At 41.5% G+C, this 12,532-nt stretch overlaps 1 protein-coding gene across 1 annotated transcript; it reads left to right on the top strand.

Moving 5' to 3' along the window:
* Window positions 1–1,291: 1,291 nt before the first annotated feature.
* ak2 (adenylate kinase 2) lies at window positions 1,292–12,148 on the top strand. Its single transcript, XM_068710885.1, has 7 exons — window positions 1,292–1,474; window positions 4,373–4,498; window positions 5,003–5,113; window positions 6,440–6,534; window positions 8,065–8,137; window positions 8,900–9,119; window positions 11,932–12,148. The coding sequence occupies exons 1-7, from the start codon at window positions 1,376–1,378 to the stop codon at window positions 11,937–11,939; spliced, it is 732 nt and encodes a 243-aa protein (XP_068566986.1). The 5' UTR covers window positions 1,292–1,375; the 3' UTR covers window positions 11,940–12,148.
* The last annotated feature ends 384 nt before the right edge of the window (window positions 12,149–12,532 follow it).

The following is a 12,532-nucleotide window of genomic DNA, read 5'->3' as shown; positions in this document are numbered from 1 at the left end:
GACTTCTGATAAAGTGTGAGATTAAACACTCATATTCCACTTCAACTCTGACTCATCTTGGAGGTATTTCTGAGAAAGCTCTGGTAGCATCCTTATAAATAAGAGGGATGTAAATGCTACCTCTTGACAGACAGATTCTCACCATTAGTGTTTCCTCTCTCTTGTGAACATTACATCAGTCTCAGACATTTCATCGCTGTGATCACCAGTGACTTTAAAAGGGAACTAAATAAACGTTTCACAGCATACTGTCTGACCTGAAGATGGGGAGGGAGTTAGTCATGCAAAAGTTGTTTTTAGCCAATGGGTAATTTGAAGACATTTTCACTCCTTATTTGTTCAGAAAGATGTATGTTCTGTAACAGGAAAGTCATATATAGATCAGGGTTTGGGCTTTTTTTTTCAAATTTAGTTTGAGGTTTTCATAGAGGAAGTGATGAGGTTAGGTTGGTTTTTTTTGTAACTGTGGGTTGACAAAACTGAAAGATTTGTTTTAGTGGAAAATGGGTAAAACAAAATGAAAGAAAAACGAAACAGATTCCAGAAATTGCCCTCGCTCCCCATCATTACTGAATGATTTCTCACCATTAAACAAAGGGAAAATGCTAAGTTAGCCTCATAAATACGTCCCATATGGTAATACGTAACATCCGACATAGTTGGTAAAGTCTACTATAATGTTTCTGCAGGGGACAAATGCATACTATGACCGCATAATATAATATAATAGCAATGTTTCGTTATTAGAAAAGATAAATCATTTTGCCAATAAATAAATAACTCAAATTCTACTTGTTACTGTTTCCAACATCAGGAATGAAATTTCAAACTGAAAAAAAGCTTTTTCCTGAGCTTACAACTGTATCTTGTAGTCATCATAAGCGTCAGAGTTGTGTCAATAGCCATTGAAGTCAACATATCTTCGCCAATTTGACATCTGTGACATTTTTGGTCAATTTCTTTGTATTTCTCTGTTTCCCCCTTGAGTACCAGGGGAAAAATAAAAAGAGATAAATAATTTATGATAAATAACAAGAATACAAAACTAATGTAATAAGAAGAAATAACAACAACAGCACCAATATGTAATAAAATACACTAAAAACATAAGCAACATTCCGTATTAAAGCCCTTTTCGGATATTACACAACGAAGCGTCACCCAGATGTTATCCAATCAACGCGCACAATTTTTGACAGAGCAGTTGGGTGGCCAATTAAAACGCCGTATTTCCCAGTAGAGGCGGGGTTTAACCGTTGTAACAGAAAGTAGGCGGAGGCGTTTTCTCTTCTGTCTGAACTTGGCTGAGTTGTCACCAGGACGACGCGGACAGACTTCACTAAAGTTTCTGCCCTGGTGGTCTCCTGGTCCAGACATGGCCCCCAGCGCCCAACTGAAGGAGGCGATAGCCGACGTGCACGAGGGGATCCGTGCCATCCTGCTCGGACCACCCGGAGCCGGGAAGGGGACTCAGGTGAGAGAGAGAGCTAATGGAGCTAGCTGTTAGCCGTTAGCCGTTAGCGCATGGCCGGAGCGGTGTCAGTGCTAGCTAATGCTAACGTGATTTTACCCGGCTTTAGCGTTACCTGGTTCCGTTTGTCACTGCACCTCTCAGAGAAACGCAGCTGGACAGTGAAGATGGGTTTTTACTATTCTTAGAAATGTTTTTCAGTTTCATAATGAAGTTAACTATTATAACAACCTCATTAGTATCAGAGACACTTAGAAATATGCATGTATGCACGCAGTTTAGTCTGAAATTAGTTACTTTAAAACCCTGTTGTGAAAAGTTAGCTTTTGTCAGCTGCTGTCTTTTTTTAATTGTATTTTTGCACCACCTAATGTTACGTTATTCACTGCTAAAGCAAAGGTTAGTTGCAGGGCATCCTCCAAAGGTTACTTTCGTTATTGTTTCTAGTCAATTAATGACTTTTTTTGTTGATTCAATTAAAGTCCATACAACATTTACGATGCTCATCACAGTTGAACAAGGACTGACATGATGTTTTCAAGTGGTGAAGGAGCAAAAGAACCTCACTGGTGTTGTCTTTACTGAGATATGAAACCTGTAGTCTCTCACTGTCCAAATACGGCAATTATATAACGTTATGTCTGGTTATTTTATAATTGGATACAATTCAATTTCTTTGTCATTGTAAAAAGTACAAGTAGAGTATATATGGAAAAACAATATGATATTAACATTATGAAGTATGAAATGAATATGTCAAGTTATGTACAGTATGAGCAGTGTGAACATGAGTCCCCACAATATACAGTGCATGTGTAAGTACAAGTATACACTGTAGTGGCATAGTTATATCATATCTGTATAATGTTATTGTGGTTTTATTACCTGTCGATTTAGTATAAGAAAGCAAAAATTTGTATAAACTGTTAATTGTACAAATTAGTTTTTCAAGAGAATATGGTTCCTGCTTCTCAAATGTGAGGATTCTTTGATTTCTATCATTAAATCTGAAATCTCTTTGGGTTGTACGTTGTTGGTCAGACATAATTCAAGGATGCATCTTTGGTTCTGGAGAGTTGTGATGGGCTTATCTACAGTTTTTGACATTTGATCAACTATATGATTTATCAAAAATAATCAACCGATTAACTGATATTGAAAATAAACAGGTTTTTTTCTTCCCTATTTATCTTAATGTCTGGGACCAAAGCTGCCGCAGTAGATCAGGGGTTCTTTTTTTTGGGGGCCAGGGACCTCTCATTCAGGAGAACATTGTCCAAGGACCCCTTCATAATCATAACACAGATTAGGCGTATGCTCCCCATTTATACTCATGCAAATAGTTATCAGGTCATATCAGGTTCTATTGGCCCTAAGCTAATGAATTGAGAGTAATGGACATTATGCCTATTTTATTGACGCAAATGGTTCCCAACTGTAGATATGCACTTTTTAATGATTCAGCACAATTTTATAATTCATACCAAATGATATCATAGACCCCTTGGGGTCTCGGGTCCCCACTTTGAGAATCGCTGATTTAGGTTTTCGGTGTCAGTTTGACATCAATACCAGAGAGAGCTCAGGAGGAAGTTCAGCGGGATCTGTTCTGGTCAAACCAGTGCTTCAGGTAGATCAGCCGGTCTTCTAAGAATGGGATAAAGGTTGTACCACTGTGTAATTTAACGCTGGTAAATGCACTGTGCAAAATAGAATGATCGGCGGCACATATCTACGTACGAGCAGGATGGTGAAGATAACTGTGTAGAACAAGCTCCTTCTTGAAAGGCACATAGTTGCCTTTTAGCCCCATTTAAGATCCAGTTTCATGATTACATCATTCAGATTTGTGTTGAAACTTTGTTGGAGACAAAATCCCAAAGTGTTGCCACCAAAAAAAAAAAAGACATGAATGTCAGCATGACCTCCTTCAGTCTGAGTGTGAGATCTTGTCGTGCACGTTGAAGTGCACAGACGACCGCTCTGGCATTACTTCTGTGTGTTCACTCTCTTTGTTTCTTTAACACTGATCTGGCTTCAGTCTGGAGAGTTCTCAATAAAGCCCTCTGGCAGACACACTTATTAAAGTGCTATGAAGATTCACTTCATCAGTCTACAAAAAACATTAGCAACCTTTCTGCTATTCACTTAATATATGTATAAAGATATTTTTTAAACATTCTCTAGTTCAGCTTCTAAAATGTTCTTATTATTATTATTATTATTATTATTATACTGAACTAAATGTCTTTGCATTTGGCCAGATGAGACAAGTGATTTTATTTAGACTTTAGGCCGGTCACGATGACTACTTTTGTTAGACTATATATTTGTCCCAGAAATAATAAAGAAAATAATCTTTAGTGTCAGCCCTGGTTGTATTGCATGTGGCTTGCTTCGATATGATGCATGCAATGTTGCAGGTGAAGCCGTATGCAAAATATTAAAGTTGCTAAATTCAAAATTCATATCAGGTTCATAGAGAACCGTTTTAAGGTACTGCCTCTTAAAGCATAACCTGTCCTGTAACTCCTCCTCCTCCTCCTCCTCCTCTTCATCGCCCTGACGTGACTATAATTAACTTAAATGAACCGGTAAACCAAGCTTTCACCTCATTAGTAGAGAGAAGCTGTTTCTTCCTACTAATAAGTCTAGATGTATACATGACAACTGAACATACCAGAGAGGTGGCTTGTCCTGCATAACTATAAATCTCTGCTACCGGAAACTTTTCAGCCTCGTAGCCCAAATACTGCTTTCGTGCTTCTAGCGGCCAACAATGCAGGTGGTTGGTTCTCTGACAGAACAAAATAGAACAGCCAAACATTTTCTTCATCCGTCTGGTTGGTGGTGATAGTTTAACACTTTTACTAATGAAAGAATCCCTCTCCTCCCCTGCAGGCCCCTCGGCTAGCAGAGCAGTACTGTGTTTGCCACCTGGCCACCGGAGACATGTTGAGGGCCATGGTGGCCTCGGGCTCGGAGCTCGGCAAGAGGCTCAAGAAGACCATGGATGCCGGCAAGCTGGTAACGTTTCCTGCTCCTCTGCTTCACACCATCTCTGTGTGTTTGTCTTTCTCTGCCCTCTTCGTCCTTCTCAGAGGCTCTGCGCTGTTACAGCCCTTCATGTTCAGTCCCATGTGACATCACGTCTCATGCTTTGTTTGTCCTCGGTGACATTTCCAGCTGAAATAGCTTAGACACACACATGCGGTGCAACAAGTGAAAGACAGACCTGATTTCCCTGAGAAAAAATGCATTCCTTTAAGTTGGAGCTCGGCCATGTTTGGAGAAAAGTAACACTCATCTGTATGAAGCGGTGTTTGCTAATGGAGGCTAAAATCCACGTAGGGCGACTCCTTTGGTTGCAGAGAGAAGTCAGATTGTATAGAAGTCTATGAGAAAATGACCCTTCTGTTTTACCTCAGTAAACATTGTAAACATGAGTTTATGGTCTCAATCTCTAGTTGCAAGTCATCTTCAGTTCAGCATGATGTTCACTGAGTAAAAGTGTCTTTGGGTCACTTGCAGGTCAGTGATGAGATGGTCGTGGAGCTCATAGAGAAGAACCTGGACACGCCTCCCTGCAGGAAGGGCTTCCTGTTGGACGGATTCCCTCGCACCGTCAAACAAGCAGAGATGGTTAGGATTTCATTTGATGCCGTCGCTTTCTGCCGTAATGTGAAACAAAACTGTACCAAGTAGAATCATTTAATCAAAATGGAGTGCAGCAGTCCATGAATAACTTGTAGATGAGAATAGAAATTTAAAGGATAGCTTCACAATTTAGGAAATAAAGAACAAACAGGAAATCACTGCTCCCAGAGAGAAATAGTTCCAGCATGTAACTTTCTGTACAACCACAACTTGTTTTTACATTTGGTCTTATGTGCACATTTAACAGACAAGTTAAAACATGTTGATAATCTTGCCTTCTAGAGGTCCTGTCAGGTGTATTTTGGACCGAGCCAGGCTAGCTGTCCTTCTAGTCTTTGTCCCGGCTCCACATTAATCCACATGAGTGGTATCGATCTTCTCATCCAGCTCTCTACATGGAAATAATCCTATTTGCCAAAATTTCCAACTATTACTTTAATTAAATTAAAGTTAAGTGCAATAAAAATCCTACTGCACAGTTCATACAAACAGCACAATTCAAAGAGAGGCTACAATACTAGCAAGACAAACTGTTACACCACTTTACATATTGTTGCTGTTAATTTGAATAACAAAGCTGTATTTTTACTTAAGTTGAAGGATTTTGACGTCTTTTAAATGATCAGAAAGTCTACATCCCTTAATCAACTGATGAATAAAATAAATACATGATGATAAAACTAAAAACTATTTTTATTTCTCAAATACAAGGTGTCAATCATAAAAAAAGCATTGCCGTTGCATTATAGCGAAAGCTTTTGGGACAGAGTCCAAACATTGTCTTTTAATGAGGTTTTTATGATCAAAAATCTATAAAATAAAAAAAACATTATTTCCTAAAATGACGATCTCAATCTCATATTTTTTTCACCTGGAAAAAAATGCTAAAACAAAGCTTGATCCATGATTTTCATCATGGGGGAAGTTTTCTGCAAAATAACACAAAAAATGTGAATAGATGAGAGAACAAGGTTTTTTTTACTGACATATGATCCAATATATGTATGAATAAAGGCATGTCTCTAATAACATGATGCAAATTAAGGCATCGTTTTGTCTTTCCTTTAATTAACAAAACTAACTATTCCATGTGTGAGTGGATGAATGAGACAAATTGTGTGAAGTAAAAATAAATACAGCCATGTGCTATTTGAGAATAACATTTTTCACCCGGTAACAGCAATACGTTTTTTATACATTTTCATAATTAACATTTTAGACTAATTTAATGTTTTTATTATTAAAAGCCTGGTAATGAACAATAGATATCAGTCATGTCGTATGTTTGACTCCTGCGTTTGTCCGTTGCAGCTGGACGACTTGTTGGACAAGAGACACGAGAACCTGGACTCGGTGATCGAGTTCGCCGTCGATGACTCTCTGTTGGTCCGCAGGATCTGTGGCAGGTAGGATCCGGTCCGAGACGGAACGAATCATCCAGGAGAGGAGCCGATCTGTTTTTAGTTTCTCAGGCACAACAGTAGTTCATGAGTTAACGGGATGCTGCTGCTCCTTTTGAATGAGAAGCAGCAGGTAGATTGATTCAGGCGAACAGAAGAGTCTGGGACGGTGAGATGATGCTGGAGGGAAGTGGAGCGGTTTAAGAAGGTGGTCTGAGGGGGTCGCAGGTTGAATCCTTAAAGACGTCCACGTGTCCGTCCCTGATGAAATGTCCTGAACTCCGCTAAGTGCCTCGCTGTATTTTTATACGCTACTTTATCACGAGTCTTCAAAGGGACACGCGTGTATTAGAATGGAGCTACAGCTCATTAATGACCCTCACATTTACAGGAACACACACAGGATGTGATGGTGAAGATTTATTGTCATTGTCAAGAAAGATGACCTCACTGTTTATCTGCAGTGCTCTCCAGCGCCACCGCCATTACTGCGGTGGCGCCATCGAACCGAGCGCATACACTGGCGGTGAAAGTAGAGACTATTGGGTGGGACAGATGACAGTTACCTGTGTGAAGTTATTCAGTCTGCCGTTGGATGCTTACTTCAACAAACTTGCAGTCCACGATTGCTTTAATAGCATCGAGAATAGACACATCATTTAATAAACTTTGACTTTGGATGGAAATGAAACAGGACGGAGGGCTTTACGCTATCGGGAGGCTCCGGGTGTAAAGAGACAATAACAGAGGGAGTTCGTACTGCGACGCACCCTGCACCCTCAACCTCTCAGGAGAGAGGAAAATCCCTTTTTCTCTGTGTCTTACTGACAGAGTGAAGGGCGAGAGTAAGACTGACCCTCGTAAAGAGGAGGTTCTCCTTTGACACTGTGTTTGTTTAAGTGTGCATTATGTGTGAGAGAGAGTGATACAGTAAGCCGGCCTCTAACCTTTTGGTGATGCAACTCTTCTGTACTCTTTGTGGTCTGACCTGGCACTGATGCATTTATGTAAGCTCCACAGGTTGAGGCCTATAGTGAAAGCAAACATTTGAAAACAACTTAACTGGCAGCGTCTCCTTGTCTCTTAGTACGTTTCCATCTCTCCAGCTCTTCTACCCTTGCCGTGCAGCAAGTCATTATTTACACAACCGCTTTGAACCCGTTCAACATAACGGGCCTTGCTCTGATTTGACGCTGACCCAGCACATTGAGCGGGCAGACGTGTTCAGACCTTCATCGTGAACACGTGTCAGCGCTGTTGTTTGTTATGGCGGCACAGGGTTTAGAGTGAATAGAAGGCAATTTGCAAAGAGACATCTTTCTGTCCGCGGGGGTCCTTTGTGAGGACGAGGAGGTGGCCACCTGCTGCCTTTACATGCCCAAAAAGAAGAAAGGGCATTATGTGGGATGTGAAAAGGACAGTTACGTAGTTGGTGAGTCACTGTGGCCGTCTAACCTTCGTCTGTCTTCCTCTGCTCTGTCTCTTCATTTCTTCTTCGTCCTTGTCCCGTCCTCCTCCTCTTCCCCGTTTCTTCAGACTAATTCATCAGCCGAGTGGCCGCTCTTATCACGAGGAGTTCAACCCCCCCAAAGAGCCCATGAAGGATGACGTAAGTAGTTTCACTATCAACCCACTTAGAAACCACTTTAGGCTCAAGTACCACCTACCTAAAACCACGGCCAAACTGGAAACTGGTGACAATCAGCCAAACTCAGACTGAAGTGCTTTGACGCAATCTGAATGTATAAAATGTGTACTCCTCATTTCATACTTTGAGGTGTTTCTGTAAGCTATTTTATTTAATCAGGACAAACCAAAAAGAAGTAAATGTATGTACTGTATGTGAAGAGACTCTGAGTTAGAGAAGATGTCAGGCAGGTAATTGATGGAGCACACTGTGTTCACTTTGTGGTAGTTTAAGCAGCATTTCACAGTAATGGGAAGAAAACAAAACATTCTAGGAGGAAAGTGTGAGGAACAATTCAGCAGCAGACTGCCAGCAGCTCTAGGCTTTAGCTAGAATGATGAAAACAATCAAAGATTAGCGGTTAAGCTGAACAATCTCCAGGTGTAAACACATGAACTTTAATGAGAGCTATATAGTCTGTGCTCAGATGTGGCCTTTGTAGTTTCCAGGAAATGTGGATTTAATAGAGTCAACAGGTTTGGCGTACAGATCAGGTAACGGAGCCCTCTTCTTCCCAGATTTAAAACTCATCGGGATCATTTTCATGTTGGGTAAACATGTTGAGGCTTAATGGATGCGACTGATTTAATATGGATCGGTCACGTCTGGCCGATACCTGATAGGACAGGTTTCACCATCCCAGTCTGTTTTCTGTCTCTCTGTCTTCTCCTGTCCTCCCCTCAGCTGACCGGCGAGCCGCTCATTCGCCGCAGCGACGACAACGAGATGACGCTGCAATCCCGCCTGGAAGCCTACCACCGGCAGACGGTCCCGCTGGTCAACTACTACAGTGCCAAGGGCCTGCACGTGGCCATCAACGCCGCCCAGAGCCCGGACGTCGTCTTTGCCTCCATCGTGGCCGCTTTCTCCGACGCCACGGAAATCCCCGCCCGAGCCGTCGCCTGTAAAGACCAAGTGTTCTTCACTTAAAACCCCCTTTTTTTCCATCCTTCGCGTTTCCCTTCCGACAGGTTCTTCCTTCTTTTTCCCCTTCATGGGTGGAGATTACACAAGAGTCGATCATGTGTCACAGTGGCAACAAAATGTAACTTTGCGAGGCGTAAACGCGGAAGACGGAGGCTCAGTGTGGCATCGGTAATTCAAGAAATGCACAATGTTCCACCAGTGTCGTCCCTGTTGTAGAAACGGAAAGGATTGAAAGTTGTTTTTTTTTGCTTTTCATTGCCAAATCAAGTCTGAAAGGAAACCATGTAGACACAAAACAAGCTAAGCACCACGCCTTCAACGTAGAAATGAGGTTCACTGTTGTGACATTGAGCAGAGCAGAAAGCCATCCACGTTTCTAGAGATGCTGTTCACCGGAAGGTGTAATACATGTTGACGCTCGTTGCATATTGTTTGCCTTCACTGGACAGGTTTGCTCTTGTTTAATCGATGACTTTGCCCTTTTCTCTTCCTGAGTCTCTCATCCTCTTCCTATCAGCTACATTTCCTACTCTTTTAATTCCTTTAAAGGTAGAAATACATTAGAAGCATGAGACATGAATTGTCCAGCCTGCCAGTGTTTTTCAGCTCTAATTTGTGGCACTGAGAGAGGAAGCTGTTGGGTTTTCATCGAGTGTCATAAAGCTGCACTGACCCTTTTAACTCTTTGAGAAGAACACAATGCATGGTGTTATTTCCTGAGAAGTTAGCTCAAAGAAAAGCTAAGACAGGGCTGAGGAAACGCCAATTAATGAAACCTAAAATCCAACATTTGTAGCTTGCCTAGCATTTAATTAAGAAATACAAAATAATAATTATGTCATGATCTGTACAGGATCAAAGGTTTCAAACTGTGAGGCCTGCAGGTAAAATTCAGAAACAACACAATTTGTCAAGTTTTGCATTTAGTTAGAACTCAGTAAAACCTGAACACTCGGTCGTGATCCACATTTTTGAGATTCAGTGTGTCTCACACTTTTTGAGTATCATTATCCGTCATGCCCAGTGCAAAGAAATGCCCATAAAACCACTCAAACCACTTTTAAGGGGGGCGACTAGCTCACTAGGCTAAAAGGGTTGTCTGGGAACCGGAGGGTCGGCAGGGACGTTAGCTGAGTCGAAGTGTCCTTGAGCAAGACACTGTCCTCCTAGCTGCTCCCCGGGCGCCTGTCATGGGCAGCCCACTGCTCCCTGGTACAGGGATGGGTCAAATGCAGAGAAGAATTTCCCCCACAACGGGATAAATATAGTGTAATAAATTAAAATAAATTATTGAAAAAAAAAGATGCTCTTTTTCACTCCAGAACATGCTTAAGAATCATGTCATTTTAAAGTGTTCTTCAGTATGAAAGTAATCCACTGATGGTTGTCCGTACACCCAGGGGCACATCGTAACTAGGACCTGCTAATTCGGCTGATCGTGCTAAATTTCCAAAATTTGAACAAATATAAAAATATAGGCAGTTAATTTGTCTGAGCTGGCCCACAGTGTCAGACTTTCAAAACCTTTTAAATAATAAAATCTCTCAATGTTTTAATCTCGGACCTCCAGCTCAGTCCAGAATCGAGGGCTTCAAATGACGCATCAGTCACTGTGTCCACTGGAGAGACCCCTACCTTCCAGTGTGTGACGTCGGTTCACTGTGGCTCGACGCCATCTCTGGTTTTACGAGATTGACAAAGTTGTGGTTGCAACATGCTGCTGTCATTTTCCTCCTAGTCCTGCATGTGATTTCCCGTCTGTCTCCTCTGGAATTTCATGAGAACAAAATGTTCATGAGAAGCTACATTTCTCAGACGAGGGAGTGGCGGTCATTAATCTCGATCATCATTTATTTAAATAGCTTGTTAGGAAAAAATGGGATTGCAAGAAATTTGTTTTGGAATGTAGAGCATGTATTTTAATGGTCCCCTGTACCTAATGAGAAGTTTGCTATAACTGGGAAATGTTCAGCTGTGTTCAGTTAGCTTGAAGCAAACCGGTTCAAAGAGACGAGCTGAAGGTCAGTTTCACCTTTTTGAGACGTTTTGAATCTAAGCTTTTGTTCCTGCTGCTCCCAAAGGTGTCTCTTATGTCCCATAACTATCTATTCTATCACAATCGGAGTTGTGGGAAGAAAAAAAAATTAAATTATCAACAGAAGTGGTGATTTCTTTCCCCCTCTCTTGATAACTGACATTTTGAAGTCTGCCTCTGAACTCTCCTATGACTTTGGGCTTTTTGGGTATTTTTCCTCTTCCTCCTTGACCTACTAGTTTTCCTGCTCTGTAGTCACCTGCTGTTGGTGTTCAGTGGAAACATCTCGCATGCACACAGTGTCACCTGCACTTTCCCTTGAATACTGATGTGTTTGTATTCTCTCGGGGGTTGTTGTGATGAAAAACAATAGCAGATGTTTGGGGAGGCCCAGTAGGCAGATTTCAGTCTCTTGTTCAGCTCAACGAGACAATTTCATGCTAAATTTCCCTTTTTAATATTCTATCCTGTGCTCACTGATGCCTTAGTTTCTTTGTATTTATTGCTCATTGAAAGCTGTGAATGTGTAGATTTAGACAGCTTGCCATTTGTTTTGTTCACGATTAAATGAACGTGACTTTCTAAATGGGAGCGCTGGCACCCAAGGTGGACGGGTCTCATTTTTTCGTCCATTGCTCTTGACAGTTCCAGAATTTTAAAAGACCAAAACAATGTTATTAGTCATGTTTCATTTCCTCTGTAATTCACCCAGAACTTTTCTTCCCCTCTCTCTATCTCTCCTTTTCTCTTCCAGCTGGTTGAATACTGAGCTGCCACATCCCCCCCCTCGGCTCTGGATTGGATTTGGCTAAAGAGCTCGGGTGGGTGGACAGACGAAGGGGGTTGGAGGGGCGGGCATCAGAAAATACAGGAAGTCCTTAGACTTATTAGAAGTGGAGACGTATTTTGCGCTGCTGTGGGGCTCGTATTCCTCTCGTTTCTCCTTCGAATAAATCTCATACTTTCCTACAGTACAGCCATCCCATTTTGTACAGCTTTCACTTCTTTTTTGTTGTTGTGTGGAGATGAGAATTCTTAAGACACCTCCTGTTGGATTGGTTTTAGTCAAAAAGTTTGCTTGCGAGCAACAGCAAAAGCAAACCTGTTTCAATGTGTGTTCGGTGCTTTTTGGTAATTAATTACTTGCTTTTCTAAACTAAAGTTTGAGGCAATAGGGGCGCAACAGCAAACCCCCCCAAACAGATGAATCCAGTCTGTGTGGAAGATTTATAAAAAGAGGCATTAAAACAAACACTAAGCAACATAAAACGACAAGAAAACCCAACAGAATAATTTTGGTGTCCCCCCCCCCCCCCCCCCCAATTTAAAGTCACATACCAGAAACCAAACTAATA

Source organism: Cebidichthys violaceus, unplaced genomic scaffold (genome assembly GCF_023349555.1).
Source record: "Cebidichthys violaceus isolate CVI_PGR_0920_01 unplaced genomic scaffold, fCebVio1.0.p SCAF_16, whole genome shotgun sequence".
Classification (NCBI taxonomy): domain Eukaryota; kingdom Metazoa; phylum Chordata; class Actinopteri; order Perciformes; family Stichaeidae; genus Cebidichthys; species Cebidichthys violaceus.
The sequence above is the reverse complement of the archived record's forward strand: the minus strand, read 5'-3'. Positions and strand labels throughout refer to the sequence as shown.

Bases quoted from the DNA above. Each gene is read 5' to 3' on its own strand.
- ak2 (XM_068710885.1), top strand. From the start codon at position 1,376: ATGGCCCCCAGCGCCCAACTGAAGGAGGCGATAGCCGACGTGCACGAG. The intron at 1,475-4,372 runs GTGAGAGAGAGA...CCTCCCCTGCAG, and splicing joins GAGCCGGGAAGGGGACTCAG to GCCCCTCGGCTAGCAGAGCA. The intron at 8,138-8,899 runs GTAAGTAGTTTC...TCCTCCCCTCAG, and splicing joins AAGAGCCCATGAAGGATGAC to CTGACCGGCGAGCCGCTCAT.